General features: G+C 36.7%; 1 protein-coding gene across 1 annotated transcript in view; it reads right to left on the bottom strand.

The window, feature by feature from the left end:
• Positions 1-3,270: 3,270 nt before the first annotated feature.
• LOC306873966 (bifunctional heparan sulfate N-deacetylase/N-sulfotransferase 4-like) overlaps positions 3,271-21,597 on the bottom strand; it is a 74,272-nt gene continuing 55,945 nt past the window's right edge. Inside the window, exons 7-14 of the mRNA XM_079423588.1 lie at positions 19,504-19,686; positions 18,575-18,671; positions 17,875-17,998; positions 16,038-16,212; positions 13,209-13,379; positions 13,000-13,109; positions 5,719-5,821; positions 3,271-4,315 (exon numbers count right to left, since the gene is read on the bottom strand). Of these exons, the coding sequence (XP_079279714.1) occupies positions 4,196-4,315; positions 5,719-5,821; positions 13,000-13,109; positions 13,209-13,379; positions 16,038-16,212; positions 17,875-17,998; positions 18,575-18,671; positions 19,504-19,686 (1,083 nt within the window). The 3' untranslated portion in view covers positions 3,271-4,195. The remainder of the gene's footprint in view (positions 4,316-5,718; positions 5,822-12,999; positions 13,110-13,208; positions 13,380-16,037; positions 16,213-17,874; positions 17,999-18,574; positions 18,672-19,503; positions 19,687-21,597) is intronic.

Here is a 21,597-nt window from a genome sequence, read left to right as displayed (position 1 = left end):
GAGAAACAGGCATTCACCAAAACGATGACAGTATTATAACAGAAACAGACCAAGTTCCATATTAAAACAGAACACCAAAACAATATTCAACGTACAACAATTTAGATGAATTAAAATGAAAAGTGTGTAGGCATAATGCAAATGGGTTGTGTAGTTAATTTTAATTTTAAAATGACTAAAATTAGTCATTGATAATAAAGGATTTTTTTTGCAGCATTTAGTGGTTATAGGGGAAGCGCTCTCCATTCAGAATTTGAATAAACGTTTGTTTTACATGCTGCACCATGCACACAGTTTCAGGAGCGACATCCGCATATAAAAAGCGAATTCACTCTGGAAATGGTAAGTTAATTGATTCTGGAACCGGGACTGTCGTAAACATGAGCCACACAAGCTTTTCAGTTGCATCACCAGCGACACAATAATATAAACAATACATACTACATAGCAATACAAATGTGTAATGTGTGGCATATTAAAACTCACTACTCACCATTAAAATAGCTGAAGGCAGTGGGTCTCTGCATAAAGTCTTTCCAAATGATGGCATTTTGCTACAAAATGTTATTTGCTGTATATATGAGATCGCATCCGCAGATCCACATACGTTTGTTTTCTTCAGAGTAATCATGACATAAATTTATCTTATATGATTTTATACATCATACTACACCCAAATTTCATGCGGTAATCTTATTAAACACAACTACTTTTAACACAAAAATATAAATACTGAAAAGATTTGTTGCTGGAGAATTGCCATTGGGTGTTGTATTTGAATAATTAATGAAGTAGGTCTGTTAAAGCTGTTCTGTGGGTGTTTTTAGTAGTCATTTATAAGTATAATTACAGTACAATGTCCATTTTGTGTATGCATTAAATTGAATTAAATTTTTATTTATTTTTTTGTTGTTGTTAAAGGTTTGTTACCCTCCTCTATAGTCAGGGCCGGCCCAGGCTCTGTTGGTGCCCTAGGCGAGATTTTAGATTTCTGTCCCCAACCCCCCACTAAAAAAAATTCATAAAATGCTGATTTTTCTAAACTTTACTTTAATATAATATAACATAAATACTGATAAGTATTAGCATAAATAAGTAGTAAATAAATTGTGATACTAAATAAATGTGCCTTGTTATGTTATGAGTGAATCTGTTAAAACATTGAAGAGACCAGACATGAGTTATAGCCTACTCCCAAACAGAGAAATGCAACCCACAACTATGCCTATAGTGACAAGTAGCCTACTTATTACAACAAAGAAAAACATGAGCAATATGAAATGCCTAAAATAGTCTAACAGACAACAAAGGCAACAAAATAAAGGCTACATTTGGTAATTTATTTGTAGATGTTAGCCAGATAGCTAGCTAGATAGTCTAATTACTAATCCTACATCAGTACTTCTGCAGCAATGTAGGACGATTTTGAAGCTGGAGGAGAAAATGAGATGGGAGTTTTTCGACATACCCTGTCATGAACTGGAAAAAACAGAGTTCACACAGAGCTAGACAAGAGGAGCGTTTGAGGTTAAAGAGTATATAAATTGTAAAATTTTTAAAGAAAATAACCAATTGTTATGCTAGATAAGACCCTTCTTCCTCGGCTGGGATCGTTTAGAGCCTTGAAGCTGCATTTAAACTGCATTTTGGAAGTTCAAACTCAGGGGCACCACAGAAGTCTATTATGTGGAGAGAAATCCTGAAATGTTTTCCTCAAAAAGCATAATTTCTTTACGACTGAAGAAAGAAAGACATGAACATCTTGAATGACCAGGGGGTGAGTACATTATCTGTAAAGTTTTGTTCTAGAAGTGAACTACTCCTTTAAGAGCACATAAATGGCAAAACTATTTTAACCAAGCACCAAGCATAATTAATGTGTTATGATGTTGATGTATTATAATTACGTCATGACACAGAAAGTGTTTAAATTATTCCAACATAAGTAAAGTAAAGTCGTGACGTATTGTCAAGTACATACTCGAAATTGGTGCTCTGCGTTTAACCCATCCAAGTGCACACACACAGCAGTGAGTAGTGAACAAATGCACACACACACACACACACACACACACACACACACACACACACACACACACACACACACACACACACACACACGGAGCAGTGGGCAGCCATGCTGCAGCGCCCGGGGAGCAGTTGGGGGTTCGGTGCCTTGCTCAAGGGCACCTCAGTCGTGGTATTGAGGGTGGAGAGAGCGCTGTACATTCACTCCCCCCACCTACAATCCCTGCCGGCCGGGGACTCGAACCCGCAACCTTTCGATTACGAGTCCGACTCTCTAACCATTAGGCCACGACTTCCCACAACATGACGTCAAATTTGATGATTTTTCATTGATGCCAATTTTATTTTATTCAAACATTATTTTAATCAGTTTGATGATAGATTGATACTAAAATTATGTTAATTGTCAGAAATTATTTTGCTTAATATATGGGTGTAGGAGCGCACGATGGTCACAAAAAAAAAAACTTTCGGGCGCCCCTCAGTCATTTTGCGCCCTAGGCAACTGCCTATATCGCCTATGCCACGGGCCCTGTCTATAGGTCCTATAGTTAGTGTTCCTGTGAGCTAAATGCTGCTGAATACCAGCAGATTCGTAGTAAGATTAAAATGTTCATTTTAGGAATTTGAGCAGTAACCTGGTTTCTCGCGTACTTCCGTAAAATAATTTTCTCTTTAAAAATGTAGCTAAGTAAAAGTGAAACTCAAGTTTTAAAGTTGAAATTTTGAAAAACTGTACTTAAGGTCAGCAAAGAAATATTTGTACTTTTTTATCCTCCTCTGCCCACAGGCCGTGTCAGACCCTCAATATGGTGTAGATACAACCTGTGTTCATTTGTTCAGAGCGCACATGATCCATCTGAGAGACACAGAGAGACGCATACAGCTATCTGCCTGTATAAAGTACAGTACGAATATTTTTACATGACATTTTTGTATTTGTAGAATCAGATCCAGATCTTCACACTGACTATTTTATAGTTGTACATTTCTTGAAATAACCCCATATTATGTTAGTGCAGCCTGTGACCCCCAGGTGGAGGTATTTCATTAAAAACATAATCACTACACAGCTTAGCAATAAGGTTTCATACTGTATAATTGAACCTGTATAATCACACCTTTATAGCGTGTGATCCCTTTCTTCATACTGTGCTTAATAAAGTAAAGTATTGTAACTTCTACTTCCACTCTGTTCATTCATTAGGTAGGTATATCAAATAGAGACAGAACTTTGCAAGAAATGTTTTACGGAAGCATGAATCTCTCCAGTGTTTATTGAATATATATTTAGTTATTTACATATTTCTCAAAGCACTTTCTCACCTTATTGAGGCAAATTGTTTTCAAAAATAAAAGTCACATTTCAAATTCATCAGCCAACCAGTTGCAGTCCAGTGGGCGGGGCTAAGGCTACCTGGCTACAGACATATGCCTAGACACAGGCATGCACGCAAGAGCTTCTGCTTTTACCCTTACACACACACACACACACACACACACAAACTGAAATCATTTCCACTCTTCAGGCCATTGTGTCTAGAACAACAGTAACTGGGACATGGACTGAGATATTGACATCACAATGACATCACTCCATTAACCGGTTTAAAGCTGATGCAGAAAAATTGACTGTGCTTTTTATTTATTTCTCCATATTAATCTTAACATTCTGCATCTTCACTTTGATTGGCTGATAGATTGATTGACTGATATATTTGCAAGAGTGAGGTTATGAACAGTGGTTGTGCAGTTCTAAATCTCTCTTGATGATGACGTATAAAATCTAAAGCCGTACCTTTATATCCAGTGACTGATGGGGGAAAGTATATATAGGAGGAAGTCTGAGAACATTTTCATTTTTCAGTTACAGTCTTTATGCAGTCTTTGATTAGCTGCATCTGAAGTTCAAGGGTCACAGTCACATCACCGTACCTTCACTGAAAAAAAAAACCCTGACCTTTTGCAACAAAAATGTCATGTTGCCATGGACACACAATACTGCTTTGTTTGGATTTCCAGAGGCATCATTGATTGGTGAGTTGAATTTCAGATCTTTGCTCTGCAAGCTTGCAGGTAGGTGGCATTGAGTACCGTTCAAGTGTCTAGTTTCCATTGAGGGGTGAATCTGGATCTTTGACCCAGAGGAGCGGTGGTTTGGTTAGGGCTACCTGACCTTCTGTAGTTCCTCTCTGAGCCAGGCTGGTAGCGGCTGACCCAGTCTGTGCAGCAGCTTAGATAATTCAATGTTCTGATCCCTGTAGAATCTGGAGAGAAAGGCTCGTGACTAGAAAAGGAAAGAGTAAAAAGAACACATTTTTTACTGTGTAGAAAAGCTACAGACTTTTGTATAGAAAATAGGGGGGAAATGGGACATATTTTCAATTCGGTATAGGTCTTTTGGTTTGGCATGCACCTGTACCGAACAAATGTTTTGACTAACTTAATTTGAAACTCAGTTTCCCCCTAGCAACTTTCATAAAGTATTGGATATTGTTGGTTCAGCTAGCAAGGGCTGGATGGTATATAGATTTTGTAAGGTATCAATTAATTTCAAGAAAGATGGGGCAATAGCATTTATATAGATATACTTTGATGTTGTGAGCGAAAAATAACAGTGGACAGACTGAACTGCGTCAGGAAAAGCACACAATTCAAGTTGTCCTGAACAAGAGATGTGCTTTAAGTGCTTCAAACTAACTCAAAAGCATACAGTTTAAATGTTCTTGACCTCGTGTCAGATGCATGATATGTAATGCTTTTCTAAAGGTGTTTTCCTCAGCACAAGCTTGCATCCGTCTTATGGTTGTATTCTTATCTGTAAATGTTAGAAAGTAACATGAGTATTTCCATTTTGCATAAAGATTGGCCTGTCTGTTAAACTTGTTAAAAAAAGAGTTCAATAATTCAAGCTAAAAACACCTTTTGATCAAATATTTTTCATCCAAAAATGGAAGCACTTCAGACATCTTTTTAGTAAACCACTGTTTAATAAGTGTTTTGTTTTTCGCTGTACCAAAAACATACCAAAATAGGACTCAGTACATACTAAACCATTATTTTTGTGGACCCTAATAGTATATGTATAAAGTTATTAAAGGGATAGGTCACCAAAAAAAACAAAAACATTCTGTCATCATTTATTCATCCTCATCCCATTTCAAACCTGTGTGACTTTCGTTCTCTGTGGAAACAGAACAAGACGTTTTGGGAAATTACTTCTAAACAGTTCTAAAAACAGTTCAAAAGCATTCTTCAAAATATCTTCTTTTGTGTTCATACACTCTCAGAAAAAAAGTACAAAAGCTGTACTTTTAAGGTACCATTATAGACCCTTTAGGTACAAAGGTGTCGCTTTTGAAAAAGTACCTCCCCAGCTTTTGTACCATTTTTGTGAGATTGTAGGTTTGGAATGACATAAGAGTGAGTAAATTTTTTAGGTGAAAAAATAGAAGAAAAAAATAGAGAAATAAGAAGTGAGAGTCAGAGTTGTTCTGTAGGTATCAGTTATTCAGTACATGAGCTACAGACACGTTAGCTGCTGCAAAATTGAACAGTCAGAGGTCAGAATGAATTCTTTCTCTCTCTCTCTGTGACCCATATTACTCAATGGCAAACCTCTATAATGCAGCTGTAATCATTAAAGATTAAAGGCTCCATTTTGCTCAGACTTGACTTGTTATGTGGTACCTCAGAGTCCATGGGTGGGTATTTGCGGCCCTTGCTCTTCCCCAAACATTTAGTCCTGCCCCCTTCCAACAGCTGACACCAAAAGCCCTTCTGAGGATCAAACCTGTGAACAAAGAGAGAACTATTTACAATCTAAAATACTTCTTTCCTCAAAAACATCTTTCCAATTTGCATATTCCTTGTATTATATACTGTATATATTGAGTTCCTATCTATCAATCTATATCAAGTCTCTCAATACCTTTTTGATTTCTACAATAGAGGGAATCTGGAAAACTCCAGAATGTTGTTCAACAAACACACACACACACACACACACACACACACACACACACACACACACACACACACACACACATTCAAGATTCAAGATTCAAGATTTTTATTTGTCACATACACAATTATACAGAATATAACCAGCAGTGAAATTTAAGTCAGGTCCGCTCCAAGGACAGTGCAATTGTATAGAATACAAATATTAAGAAAAAGAAAAGTAGAAAAAAAAAGAATAAAATAAAAGATAAGATAAAAAAATATAAATATAAATGTGCAGGTCAGTATGTTGTTGACATAAATAGTAATATAAGAGGAATGTGAAAAAGAATGTGCAAAAAAGTAGTACAGGGTATTTAAGTAGCAGCAATATGAGGTAGAGAAAATTATGAATAGCTTATAGATATATTGATATTTACATGGAGTCAAGTGATGTTATGACACAGAGTTAGAGTTTAGGAGCCTGATGGCCTGGGGGAAGAAGCTCCTCCTAAGTCTCTCAGTTTTTGCCATCAGGCTACGGAAGCGCTTACCAGATGGAAGCAAAGTGAATAGACGGTTACCAGGGTGATTTGAGTCTTTGATGATTTTGACAGCTCTATTTTTGCAGCGTTTGAGGTAGATGTCCTGCAGAGAGGGGAGAGCAGACCCTGAGATGCGCTCAGCTAAGCGCACAACTCTCTGTAGTGCTTTGCAGTCCTGATTGGAGCTGTTTCCATACCACACTGAGATGCACTGAGTCAATACACTTTCTATGGTCCCTGAATAGAAAGTTTTCAGGATTGCTGGTGAGACCCTGCATTTCCTCAGCTGTCGCAGATGGTACAGTCTTTGCCTGGCTTTCTTAACCTTTGTTTGGATGTGCGTAGTCCAAGTCAGGTTTTCGGAGATGTTTACACCGAGGTACTTGAAGCTACTCACCCTCTCCACAGGGGTCCCACTGATCATAAGAGGAGTGTAGGGCCACTGCTGTCTCTTCCTAAAGTCCATGATCAGCTCTTTAGTTTTGCTCACATTCAGAGAGAGACAGTTGCCCTCCGAACCTCATCCTCTGACACGGTGATTACAGGATCATCGCTGCTCTGCCTGCTGCTTCCTGACGCGCTGGACGGCAGAGATGCGCCGCCGCCGTTGCAATTGAAGTGGCCGTAGAAGATGTTTAACTCGTCGGCCAGCAATGGATCTGCTCTCACCTCCGTGGAGGATTTGTTTCCGAAGGCACAGATGGTCCTCAGTCCCTGCCACATCCGTCGAGAGTCATTGAGCTGGAAATGAGACTCAATTCTCTCTCTGTATCTGTGTTTAGCGGCTCTTACTGCGCCTCGGAGAGCATAGCACGATGCTTTGTACTCGCTCATATTCCCGGTCAGAAGAGCCTCATTGTAAGCAGCAGTGCGTGTGTTAACCGCAGCACGGATAGTTCTGTCCACCCACGGTTTCTGATTGGAGAATGTCCTTATCGTTATTGTTTCTGTAGCTTACTCAGTTAGCGTGTTTACAAAGCTTAATGCTACATCCGTGAACTCGCTGACGTCAGAAGAACTCGCCCGGAACATGTCCCAGTCGACGTCATCAAGAGCCGACTGTAGCATAGCTTCTGGGTGGGAGGACCAGCGCGTCACTACTCTCTGCACCGGTGGATCCTGAACGAGCCTTTGTTTATATTCCGGCGTGAGGAAAATGGCGGCATGGTCCGATTTGCCAAAAGCCGATAGTGAGTGGGCTTTGTAGGCATTCTTGAACTGAGTGTAGCAATGATCCAGTGTGTTTGGTACTCTAGTTGGACAGGATACATGTTGATAAAAATTCGGCATGACCTGCCTGAGGTTGGCTTTGTTGAAGTCCCCCGCGATGATAAAGGCAGCATCAGGATGTTTGTTAATGTAGCCGCTGAGCACATCGTGAAGCTTAGACAAAGCCAAGCCGGTGTCCGCCTGTGGTGAAATGTACACAGCAGTAACTATGATCGATGAAAACTCCCGGGGCAGATAAAATGGGCGGCAAATAATGGAAAGATGTTCCAGATGAGGCGAACAGGAACGCGACAGAATGGAGATATTCCTGGGATCACACCATTTCTTGTTAATCATGAAACACACACCTCCACCCCTGGATTTACGGGCCTTTGCTGTTCTGTCCGTCCGAAAAACAGAGAAGTTATCACTTGGCATTACAGCAGTGTCCGGGACCGAGGGCGAAAGCCACGTTTCAGACAAACATTTATATTTATTCATTTAGCTGACGCTTTTATCCAAAGCGACTTACAATTGCTATATATGTCAGAGGTTGCATGCCTCTGGAGCAACTAGGGGGTTAAGTGTCTTGCTCAGGGACACATTGGTGTCTCACAGTGGATTCGAACCCGGGTCTCTCACACCAAAGGCATGTGTCTTATCCACTGCGCCATCACCACCCAAACAAAGGCTATTACAGTCCCTAATGTCCCGTTGGAAACTAATCCTGGCTCTAAGATCGTCCATCTTATTCTCCAAGGATTGGACATTTGCGAGCAGAATGCTCGGAAGAGGAGGACTGTGAGCCCTTTTCATGAGTCTGTCTCGAATCCCAGCGCGTTTCCCGCGGTTTTTCTCGAGGGGTTATTGTTTATCTCCACGTTCCGAAGAATCTCCAGAGGCCATGCTGGATTCGTGGCTAAAGTGTCCTGGAACAGGTTAGTGTAGCGGTTCCCAATGTCCAAAAGTGTTTCTTTGTTATAGGTGATCAGTGCCAACGAGAGTTGTGTAAAAAGAGAAAGTAAAACTAAGTCAAAAAGTAAATAAAAACACAATCTTAGCTGAGCGACCTGGACGGTGTCCGAACACAGCGGCGCACACACACACACACACACACACACACACAGAGAGAGAGATCTGACTGACAGATTTCTGCTGTAACCTTGTCTGTCTGTCAGATGAGACATGGCCTAGTTTGATAAGCATTCAGAACACATCAGCAATCTCTAACAGCTCTCAGCAAAACGTGACAGAGATTGTGTGTATGTGTTAGTGTTCGTTCTTTGGCAAAGCAGTAAGCATAGGGTACTTTGAAACATGAACTATGACTCATTTGCGACACAATCTACTTTTTTGTTTGTTTTTGTTTTCACTGTCTTTTTTTTGGTCTCACTCAATCCTATTTCTTTTGAATGAATGAATTATGCATTTATATAGCGCTTTATTGTGTATTGCTGTACACCCAAAGCGCTTTACAATCATGTGTGTATGGGGGGGTCTCTCCTCAACCACTAGCATCCACTTGAATGATGCGACGACAGCCACACTACAACGGCGCCAGTGCGCTCACCATACACCAGCTTCCCTGCTCTACAGTTTTCTCAGATATTCTGTGTTTAGTCTCAGTCCCAGAATTAGAACCTTTTTTCTAACTCTGGCCACTTTTTTTATCTCCAGGGTGATTTATTTTAAAACCAACATTTTTTTTTTGTCATATTAAAATTGCCATGGAAACTTTTTACTATGCGCTATTTTTTTTTAGTAAAGTAAAAACATTTTATTTAAATGCCTTGGTTGCACCCTTAAAATATTATTGTTATTTCATAAGTGATAATCTAATTTAAAAATGTATAAGTTAGTGTACAATAATTTATATTCATTTAAAAGTTTTATAAAGGCTTATCAAAAAATTATATTTAATCATCTGTAATTTTGTCACATTATGCATTCGAAGTTAATTTGGGAACATTCAGATCACAAACTGCTCAGTAAATGAAGATTCTTTATTTATAAATCAAAGCCAGAAAGAATGTTTAACAAACATAATTTGGATTCTTTGCGTGGTACAATCAACAAGCACCAGCGGAGGACTGCAGATCAGTGGCTAAAATTGTTTTATTATCGAATTACAGCAAATTTGTATTTTCTTGATTGCATTTCCTGTGTGTTTTGATGCGCAACAGTGTGAAAATGTAATTGAATTTTGTGTATTTAGGATAAATAAATTGTTAGCTATAAATTATCCAAAAGAGAACATTTAAAATATAATTTCCATCACTGAATGCTATCAAACACATCATATGAGATGGAGATAACACCTGTTGAGCACTGTTAGTGGACAAATTAAATACAATTTTACAGATAAAATTGATTAAAAAAATTAACAAAACTACCCAAGAAACACCTTTAAAAGAGATGAAAGCACCAGAGAGGCAGAGGTATATGACATATGAGACGAGAGACAAGCTGTGGAACTGCAAAAGACAGTTGTTGAAAGGCAGAAACTGAAACAAAATAGGAAATGAGGAAAGTGAAGCCACAAAAAGAAGCGATCGTAACTGAAACTGACAGAAAACAAGAAAAAGTAGAAACAGGCATGATGAGAGAGAGAAAGAGAAGAGATGTGTGGAGAGATGAAGTGAGAAAGACTCAAACAGAGGGAGGTTATTAATAAAAGCCAAAGATTGATGGAGCTGTCTGCGGTAGAGAACACATGCAGAGACTCACAGAACGTTCAAACGAGAGAGAGATTAAGATACCATGATTTAGAAATAGAGAGAGGAAGACACAGACAAACATGGACAGAGCAAGAGCAGAGGATCTGTAGACACTGTGATCTACAGCAAATAGAGGACGAGAAACACTTTCTGCTGATTTGTCCTACATATCACAATATGAGGGAAACATTTCTCCCCAGATTTGAAGCCATGATCCCATCAACTTAGTGATACTGAGAAAATGCCCTTCTTACTTGAAGATAACACAGTAGCTGCTAAATATGTATTAACCATTCACAATGTTAGATGTTAAACATTAACTTGAAACTGATAATATTTATTATTATTTATGTTGTTGTTGTTGTTATATATATGTTAATGCTTTGGCAACATTGTGTTACACATTCATGCTAATAAAGCTGAACTGAATTGAATTGAGAGAGAGAGAGAGAGAGAGAGACTGGAATAGACTACATCTGACACAGGTTATACTTAGTTCAATGTTTTGGCCTCTTTTATCAATGGCTGTAGATTGAAAAATGTGACAACCATTGCTTAATTTCAAAATACCATGTTTTTTTTTCTTCTTTTATGCCACAATGCATTTTAGCTCGTTTAGGACCCACTAAAAATATTTAATATTTATTCATTTTTTATTCATCATAGTGTGCATTATTTTAAAGAAAATATTTATTTTTGTAATTAATTACAATTAATTATTTGCTAATTAATTTAAATTTGATAAATTTTCTGTCCCAAAGTTGAGATGAGCGAATGTCATTTTCACTTAACTGAATTTCATGAAATATATTAAATGTATTACAGTACAATATGATTAATACATATGGTCCAAAACAACTATTAGTCACACTTGCCAAAGTTGGGTGAAAAATGGGAGAAAAAGTACCTGCCACAACTCACTGGCCATGTATTATTATTTTTTTTATATATTTACTTTTGGGTATGTTCAGATATATTTAAAACCATGAATTTCACATTTTTAGTAAAATGTTTTTGTCACTCTGTGAAACTGCACCTGGGACAAAAATCTTTTTATTCTTGAGGCTTCATGTGAGGAATATTCCACACGTGTTGCCACATGGTGTTCTGGAGAAAAGAAAAGAAAAAAAAAAAAACACTTCTGGTATTGGATAAACTTCTCGGGTAAAAGTTGTTATAAGTCGTGAGTTGTGATAAATGTTTTCTTTTTGGCAATCTGTATGAAATTGATTTGAGTCACAAGTTATAACAGCAAGGGTCAGTTCAAACATAATTGAACATGCTGAGTGTTAATTTTGAAATATTAATTAGTAGAAGGAGTGGTCTCATCCTCTGACAGGTGGTTTTCCAGCCAATAAGAAGCATTGTTTTACAGTGAACAACACTGCAACTTGTTGTCTTGCACACATGCAAATTGTAAGAATGTACATGACTTTACTTTGACATACTTTAAGAGCAAAATAACTCAGAGAGAAAGTGTCAGATGCCTAATGAGCTGTTTTTAATTGGAGAGGCCAGATGAAATTAATCTTCTTGCTCTCATGCTGTGTTAATAGCTACAGCCAGATTATCACTATTAATCTCATTCAGGCTCTGTACAGATTATACAGGCATCAACTGCTGGGAACATGGATCTATCAGCTCATTTTATCAGCTGATTCTCAAACACATGGGACCAGGGACAGCATGGATGACAGGCTCGCTCCTGTATCATATCTCTGGATGAGCCTGTGTCCATCTGTGTGTGTGTGTGTGTGTGTATGGTCTCGTTTGTGGATCCAAGTATGGAGCAAATGTTTCCTCAGTGATGGTAAAACCTAAAAACAAAATCTACCATTTCTGGACCTACATCACACAGCTGCATTCGAGAAACATATTATTTGTAGAGCTTTCAAAGTTAATGCTTGCAATTTATTAAATATGTTTTGAACTTCATACGGCAAATTCATTTATTGAATTTGATATTATAACCGTTTCATTAATTTTCAATTAGGACCGCAGGCTAGTGGCTAAAATATCTGTAAGATTGCATTCATAAAGTATGGGGAAAGTTATTTTATTATGACATTTCTGGACATTTACATTTTCATGTTTGACATTCCTGTGCATTTTGATGTTAAGAAAATTTTCAATTTTGCACACCACCACTCAAAAGTTTAGGATCAGTACTTTTTTTTAAAGAAATTAATTTTCAAAAGTGTGTTACATTTAACAATAATGTTAGATTTTTAAGTACTTGTTATTCTATTATTATTCTATTCATCAAAGATTCCTTTGTATATTTTGTATAATAATAATATTTTATACAAAAATATTAAGCAGCAAAACTGTTTTAAAAACAATAATATATTGTTCTGTGACACTGAAGACTGGAGTAATGGCTGCTGAAAACTCAGATTCAGCATGGCCAGCACAAGAATAAAAACATTTTTATTTTTAAATAAATTAAAATAGAAAATAATTATTTGATATTGTAATAATATTTAACAATTTAACTGCAATTATGGAAATGTGTGAGGTCCCTACTTCTTATAAAACATATGGCGTGTGACCCTTACGTGAGTGCCTGGGAGTAGTTGTAATAGGGAGTGACACCCAGAAATTTCTGAAGCTCGTCCATCACTTTAGCTGGGTCATTCCTCAGCTGCTGTCCATCAATAATCATCAGCTACAAGAAAAGATAAAGAGAGACAGACAGGAAGTACACGATTCAGAAAATGTACTGTAAAAATACTGAAATCGGCAAGGGTTGGTCTGGACTGGTTACCTGGTTTGGAGGGTAGTATGTGAGCCATCTCTCCAGGTGTGTGGCGTAGAGTCCAGGTACGAGACAGCGGTTCTGGAGAGAGCGCAGCTCAGGTGGAGCAAGCTGGTCTGCTGAAATAACCTCATAGAAACTGAACTGCAATGCTGCTGGGTCTTCATGAGCCCTCTGATGCTGCCAGTGAAATTAAAACTATTTTACAAACCAAACACAACTGCACAGTGATTTAAATATTATTATAAATGATTATAAAACAATCTGAACTCTGCATGTATTATTTGTTAAGTAGCTATGTAATAAGCAAGACAATGTACAGGGCTTCAATTGTTTTTAATTTGGAATACTGTTCTTTTAATACATTAGATAAAACATCTTTCTTTTCATGTTCTTGTGGTGTGTGGTAGCAGCTTCATGCTGTGCCCTCCTGTGCATACTGTTGATGAGATTTGTGTGATGCCTCACACAAACTTGCATTTGCACCCAGTGATATTCTCACTCACACTTACACATATTCAATCTCTCCACAGTATCACACATGAACATGTGCACGCTTGCTTCCTACGGAAATCCACCAAGCACACCGACACGCATACACAAAATACATGATTTCATGTATTTATGTTGTGTATATATTACTTTACACTAAAAGAGTGAAAATATGTATTAAAGGTGTAAGAAAATATCAACCACACTGCCCTCTATAGGTCTGACAGAATAATGTGTATCTGCAGTTAGTTTTTGAGCTCCCTTTTACGGAAGCGTATTGCATTCACTTGAGGAAAAAAAATCTACTCTGTTTTTCTGAATTAACGAGTTAATTATCTCAGAATTACGAGATAATTTTTCATGAAAACAGTTTTTGCTCTGTTTTTCTGAATTAATGACTTAATTATCTCAGAATTACGAGATAATTTTTAATAAAAAAAAAAAGTTTTTGCTCTGTTTTTCTGAATTAATGACTTAATTATCTCGTAATTCTGAGATAATTAACTCGTTAATTCAGAAAAACAGAGCAAAAACTTTTTTCATGAAAAATTATCTCGTAATTCTGAGATAATTAAGTCATTAATTCAGAAAAACAGAGCAAACACTTTTTTTAATGAAAAATTATCTCGTAATTCTGAGATAATTAACTCGTTAATTCAGAATAACAGAGCAAAAACTTTTTTCATGAAAAATTATCTCGTAATTCTGAGAAAAACAGAGTAGATTTTTTTTCCTCAAGTGAATGCAATACACTTCCGTACCCTTTAGATGCCAAATTTTTTTTTTTTTTTTAGCTCTATCGATGAATTTGTATTGCCTTTTTATTTAAAATTCAAACTAGCCAGCTCTCCTAAAGTCAAGTCTCCTAAAGTAAACATGCGCATTACTTTCTGATTCAGCTTTATATTTTTGAATAATATATTTATTACACCAATATGACAATATGAATATAAGACAAAAAATCTAAATAAAATATTGCAAAATTTCACAACACCAGTCCCACACTAAAAAACATAATAATAAATAAAATAAATACAATACAAAATTAATAATAAATGACAAAACGTTAAAAACATCAAGAAAATATTTGTTCCATATTTCTCATAAACAAAACAAAACAATAAAACAATACCAAATTCTCAGCAGGAGAACATAATTGTATCATATCTCCTATATTTTTATATATTTCTAAGACTTAAAAAAAAATTGATAAGAGGTTAAAAATACATCAGAAAAAAAGTCTGTAACATTTCTCATATTTTTATAATATATTTTAAAATAAATATTTCAAATATTTTTTTTTATTAAAAATCCATATTTATAAACTATATTGCATGACACTTTAGGCAACTACATGCACACCTGTATCAGGCATTATGATGCCGTAACAATCTACCATTGACCTCTTTCTGAATGATTGTTTCTGTCTGATGAAGGAAAAGTCTCACAGGTCCTGAGGCCTGAGTCTATCTACACAAAACTGATGACATAATACCAGGTGCAGCACACCTGCAGTACAGTCGCTCCATTCTTAATCTGAGTGGTGTTTGTAGTTCCCCTTCCCCTTCCAAACCACTCCGATTGTGCATTTATTCCCTCTATCCCCTTATCCATTCAAAGACACGTGAACATTGTCTACCTGGTGGTTCCTCCCCGTCCCACTTTCCAAATCTTCCTTTTTATCCTCTTTTCTCCTTTGGGCAGTGAATAGTGTGTTTATGCCTGAGTGGTGTTGCTGTTATTAGAGATGTTTTGTTTTTTTGTTCCTTTATAGACTAATAAATGCCTTTTGTTTATTTTTCGGCATTTATTAAGCTTCATTTTAGTAATTCTGCACAGCATATTCATTCTCATTCTCATGTACCTATCACATTAAAGTTTTATATATTCTGATGTATTTGTTTGATATCTTGACTTTTCACAACTGCCACTGCTGCAGCTTTGCAAAGCAATCAGAATTATCGTTGTCTGGATATGTATGATATAAATGACTACTCCACTCAAAATAGCTATTTTCTGTTTTAATATCTTTTAAAATGACATTTATTCATATACTAGCAAAGCTGATTTGGTGCTAAAATTTCTTATTATTATCAATATTGAAAACAGAGGTGCTGCTTAGTATACTTTTTTCTTAAAAAAATAAATAAATAAAATTGAAGAGTTGTATACATAATCAAAATATGAATTGATCCTAAATAATATTGGATAACATTAATTAATATTGGATAAATGGTCAAAGGCATTAACTTTTTTTTTGCTGTACAGCAGTCTCTCCCAGCAATCCACACAACTCTGATTGGTCAGTTCTACTAGTCTTTGCTTTGTGATTGGTCAGTGTCATACCTGGTACCAGCTGTATGCCCTGTCTGAAGGGTTGATCAGCAGAGTAAGGATTTTGGCTTTAGGCAAGAGAGCAGCGGCTCGCTTGGGCGTCTCCTCAGAAGGAAAGTAATTTGCGCTCTTCTCAAACAGGAAATCTGTGCTGACATTAGAGGGTACAGGAAAGAACTCCATGTACCTTTGAGAAGAGAGGTGTATTGAGTTAGAGAAAACTCACACAAAGACAAATGCACACACAAGCATAGGTATCATTTACAGTGGAACATTTTGCCATGGAAGATTCTGTCCTCACCACTTTATGAAAAGTGCTTACGGCAGGAATACTGTATATCTAGGTCAATGACAAATAAGAATGTCCAATAAAAAAGGAAAATCTTTAAAACTCTAGTTTAACCATCAAGTTAAACATTTCCCTTACACCTTGTGCATGGAGCTCTGCACAACATATTGTGTCCACAAATTAAAGAATTTATTCCTACAACTTATTAATTTGTTCCCTAGTTTTACATAAATCATGGCCATGTTGTACTAATTTGTTCCTCAAGGGAACAGATTAGTACAGTTTGGCCACATTTTACCTAAAATGAAGGAATAAATTAATTAAATGTGTCCACGAATTAATAAGTCATGGAAGGGAATTTGTAATTTATGGCATGCCATGTGTGTGGCTCTGTACATGTTAGTGTACACTTTTATTATAAAACAAATAAACAATCAACATATTTAGTTCGAAGTAAAATATATTTTTAAACTATCAAATTATTTTAAAAGATATTTTTATCAAACATATCAATCTTGTCACTCAGTTATGAGGGTCTTCAGAGGTTCTTGCTATGATATCACTTTCTGCATGTGTAGGTAGCACTATAAGATTTGATTTGGTCTATTAAAAATTCAAAATATTAATAATGAATAAACTTCTTGTAATTAGCAGGTTGCCACAAGACATTAAGACTAGACCAACAATTTATAATATAATATTAATTTATCAACTGACTTATTAAACCCTAAAATTGCAGTAGCAGATGAAGAAATGAAAGTTTTGCCACAAAAAACATATTTGTGACCCTGGACCACAAAACCAGTCATAAGTATACATTTTTCAAAATTGAGATTTATACATCATCTGAAAGCTGAATAAATACCTTATATAATAGAAATAACTTTCCATCGATGTATGGTTTGTTAGGATAGGACAATATTTGGTCGAGATACGACCGAAAATCTGGAATCTGAGAGTGCAAAAAAACTCTAAATATTGAGAAAATCGCCTTTAAAGTTCTCCAAATGAAGTTCATAGCAATGCATATAGCTAGTCAAAAATTAAGTTTTGATATATTTACAGTAGGAAATTTACAAAATATCTTCATGGAACATGATCTTTACTTAATGTCCTAATGATTTTTGGCATACAAATCAATAATTTTGACCCAATTAACCTCATTGACCGATTTAAGACTGGTTTTGTGGTCCAGGGTCACATTTAAGCACTTAAGTCTGAGAATAATTGCTCCTACAAATGACTGTGTAATAAGAACTTAAGAATAGATGATTTTTAAACATTTCAATTTGTAATAATATTGTTTATATAAAACTTTTGTCTTGGAAAAAGAAACAATACTCCAGATCACTACATCACATACAGTATTTACCAAGACAGTGGAAGATCATGTTTAATTATTTGGGCTTGACCTACTTAATATTAACGAGCTGTGCCTTAAGCACTTACGTGATGTCATAACCATTGTATAATAACCATTGTATATTCCTCTAGAAACATTTTAACAATGAAACCCACGCACAAATGTGTCTGGTGCACAGGAGCACACTTCACACCCACCAGTCGATGCCTTTGTGGTAGTTGTTGGTGTTGAAAAACTGAACTTCCTCGAATGTTTTCACACTGGGGAAGTTGCTAGAGATGAAGGGATGCATGATCAGGAAGAGGTAGAGCGCTGTCGTGCCTGGTGAGAGAGAGAGAGAGAGAGAAAGAGATGAGGGGAGAAAGGAGGAGGGCAGGAGAGAAAGGAAGAAGGAGGAGAAGTAAATCAACGAGCCCTTCCCCTGCTAATGATGAAATTATATGTGAAGCTGATAGCGAAACATTTTAGGCCTGGAGATTCAGCCCACAGACCGAGAAACTAAGAGACATGGGATCAATACACCATTTACCTTATGGATTTTTTTCTATGTGTGTGTTGCGAGTTTTTTATACAGCAGGAAAGAAGATGAGTGCAGAGAGGAGAAGTGTTTAACAAGACAGTGTCTTGACACCAATCAAAATCTTACAGCCCCAAAACAGCCCTCTGTCTTTTCCCTTGTTCTACCCCCCCAGCCCTCTGGGGATGTGTCTGTATTGTTCTCCTCTAGAGCTGAACGCCCGTGGTTGCACTTTCATCATTTCCAGCGGCACAAGGTGAGATATGAAGCAGGATCAAGGGGAACAGCGAAGCGAGGAGATACGCACACACACGAGGCTTTGAAGCCCTGCAAAGGAAAGACGGAAGAAACATGCTCTCGTAACGGAAGAATAGAATTACCTGTTTTCTGAGGCCCGACCACCATGAATTTGGGCAGCCTGTCGCAGGTCTTCTCTTTGGACCAGATGTCCTTATGCCGTTTATCATCACATGGGTTCTGAAGAACAACACCGTAAACGAGATCAGGCGTAAAGTTCTATCAAATTAATACAGGATCTGTTAACAGAAGCATGGAGACAGTGGACGAGACAAGGTCTGCAGCTTGACGCCTACAGTATATGGAGATCATCTTCAGATTTCATACGACAGATATTAATAGATATTCTAGAGCCCTATTCAGATGGGATTTGTTTTCAGGACATACAGTATGTGTTTAAAGTCATTCTTACTGCAGGTGACTGCACGTGTCATCAATTTGCAAAAAATGAGAAACACGTCGAAAACAGAACAATACAAAAATGATCTAAAATCTTTTTTTTTTAGTTCAATAACTAACAATAAACTTTACTAGCAAAGCTTTAACACCTATATGCTGCATCTTTTCAATATAAAACATAGTTGGAGCAACCAAACAAAAATTTGATAAAATTGTGCAAAACCCCATAAATCCAAGCGTTGTCCCTGTGAGAAGTTGTAAAGTGCATCTTTTCATTTTCTGGTGGCTTTTCATTGGTCAACATTCACTTGAGACACATGGAGTGCTTGATGTACAACAGTTACAAGGCCTACAGGTCACAGAGAGTGGGCTTTTTATGTCAGTTTGCACAGAATTGCTTTTACCTGTGATCATTTCTTGTGGACATTTTATGTAAGGTAAACGAGGCTGTAATCTTAAAAGTAATCATAAAGTGACTGGTATTCAGTGAAATAAAACAAAACAAAATAAAAGGTTGGGAACTGTTTTTAACAGTTTATTTATTTTTATTGTTTATTTCGTATCGATTAAATTTTAATGAAAATAGTTTGAGGATATGGTTAAAATGACTGACCTGCCATAGCGGGTGTCTCTGCTCTGGGAAGAGAGTGAAGTACTTGTGTGCAAGCTGCAGGGGAGGAAGTGTGTGCAGCCTCAGGTTGGTCCAGCATTTCAGGAAGTTAGCCAGATTAGTGAACGTATACAAGCCCAAGCGGTCGTTCCCATAGTTGGAAAGATGGGTCATGAATATACTGATCTACACAGAGGAAGAAAAAGAGAAATTGAGTTTTCATTCGTTCATCATCATTAAACAGCAGTCTCTGCTATTATAACATTTCCGCTAATATAGTGAAATATGTGAATGTGATGACCTTAGTTGTAACACCCCAGTGTTTCCTGTAGGAAGCAGTATTGTGCATATTAATGTTCAGGTTTTAAACCTTTGCTCTTCCATTATACTAACACCTTTTCTCATATGCATGAGTCCATAAACGTGCATTAGTCGCATATGTGCATGATTTCATTAGTCAAAAATGCATCGTAAACGGCCCAGCAGATGTTGAAGTGATGTTGATCATTTAGTTTGTGGCAGTCTTTGATAAAAGCTAAATGTCGCTTAGCAACCCTATACACTGCATTGGGGTGTAATTATTTCCTGCGTCTGGTCCTTTACGGGGCGGTTCAGAGCACCCGTGGGGCACATTCAATTACAGCAGTCCGATCAGCGGTCTTTCATATGAGGAAAGCCCAGCGGATGCGTCCACTTCATGTGGAGTGGAGCTGTAATTCTGATGTAATCCACTAGAGTAAGGTCACTCACGGACAGTGTCTGTGGAGATTAGGATCAATACAATTAACAAGGGTCTGTTGAGAGAAGAGAAAAGATGAGAGGAGTGAGGAGAGAAAGACAGGAGAAAAAAGAAGAGCGATGAAGTTTTATTGGGTCTCTATGCTTGACTGGCTTAGTAGGTTGCATTGCGAGAGGAGAGGAGAGGAGAGGGAATATGTGGCCTAGTTTAAAACAGACACTCCCGGTAATGCCAGGCAGGGCTGACGCAAAAATTCACCTGACCCAGGACAAAGTTTTTATGGGTGGGCCCACACTCGTCCAGGTGCAATGAGTAGTGGGGCCCTTAGGGGCCTCCCCTCATCACAGGGTCCGGGACAGCACTCTCAGATGTCCCTCCTCAATGACGGCCTTGAAGCTGGGCAATACAATCTCATATAAACCTTAAAGATAGACTAATAATTGATTTATATACTTTTATTTTTATATCTGTTCTTTTATATCAGATTCTCCCATATCGGCCTATAAAGATTGGTACCCAATAATGCCATTAATAATAATAATAATAATAATGTATACACTACCATTCAAAAGTTTGGGGTTAGTAAGATTTATTTGAAGAAATGAATAAGTTTTGCTAAGAAATTAAGCAATAAATTGATCAAAAGTGACAATAAAGACATGTATAGTATTTCAAACGAAAGCTGTTTTTTGAACTTTCTATTCAACAAAGGACCCTACATTTTTTGTATCACAGTATCCTGCTTTCTGCTTTCAACACTAAACAATAACATAAGATAAAAATAATATTAATAAAGGATAACAATAAGAAATGTTTATTTAGTACCATATCATCATTTTAGAATGATTTCTGAAGGATCATGTGGCACTGAAGACAGGAGTAATGACTGCTGAAATTTCAGTTTTGCCATCACAGAAATACATTAAATTTCAAAATATATTGACATAGACAACAATTATTGTAAATAGTAATAATATTTCACAATATTTCTGTATTTCCTGTATTTTTCAAAAACAATGCAACTTTGGTGAGCATAAGAGAAAATCTTATCATCCCCAAACTTCTAAATGGTAATGTATACAGTACATAATAACAATAATAATAATAATAACAGATAGCAAAACAACTGCATAAAAGTAAAGTGCAATATGAAATGAAATAAAGTAAACAATTATTATTAAACTGTATATAAATACTGTATATAAATAAAATATAATAATAAAGTTGAAAAATGAAGAAAAAAATGGTTCTGTATTTTTATTACTAGCAGAAAATCAATATTAGTAATGGTTGTTAAACAACAAAAAAGTGTATTAAACACACAGGTACATGAACCAGCAAAAGGCAGCAGAAGTCAG

Source organism: Barbus barbus (genome assembly GCF_936440315.1).
Source record: "Barbus barbus genome assembly, chromosome: 8".
Lineage (NCBI taxonomy): Eukaryota > Metazoa > Chordata > Actinopteri > Cypriniformes > Cyprinidae > Barbus > Barbus barbus.
Note: the sequence above shows the minus strand (reverse complement) of the source record. Positions and strands in the feature narration are given on the sequence as shown.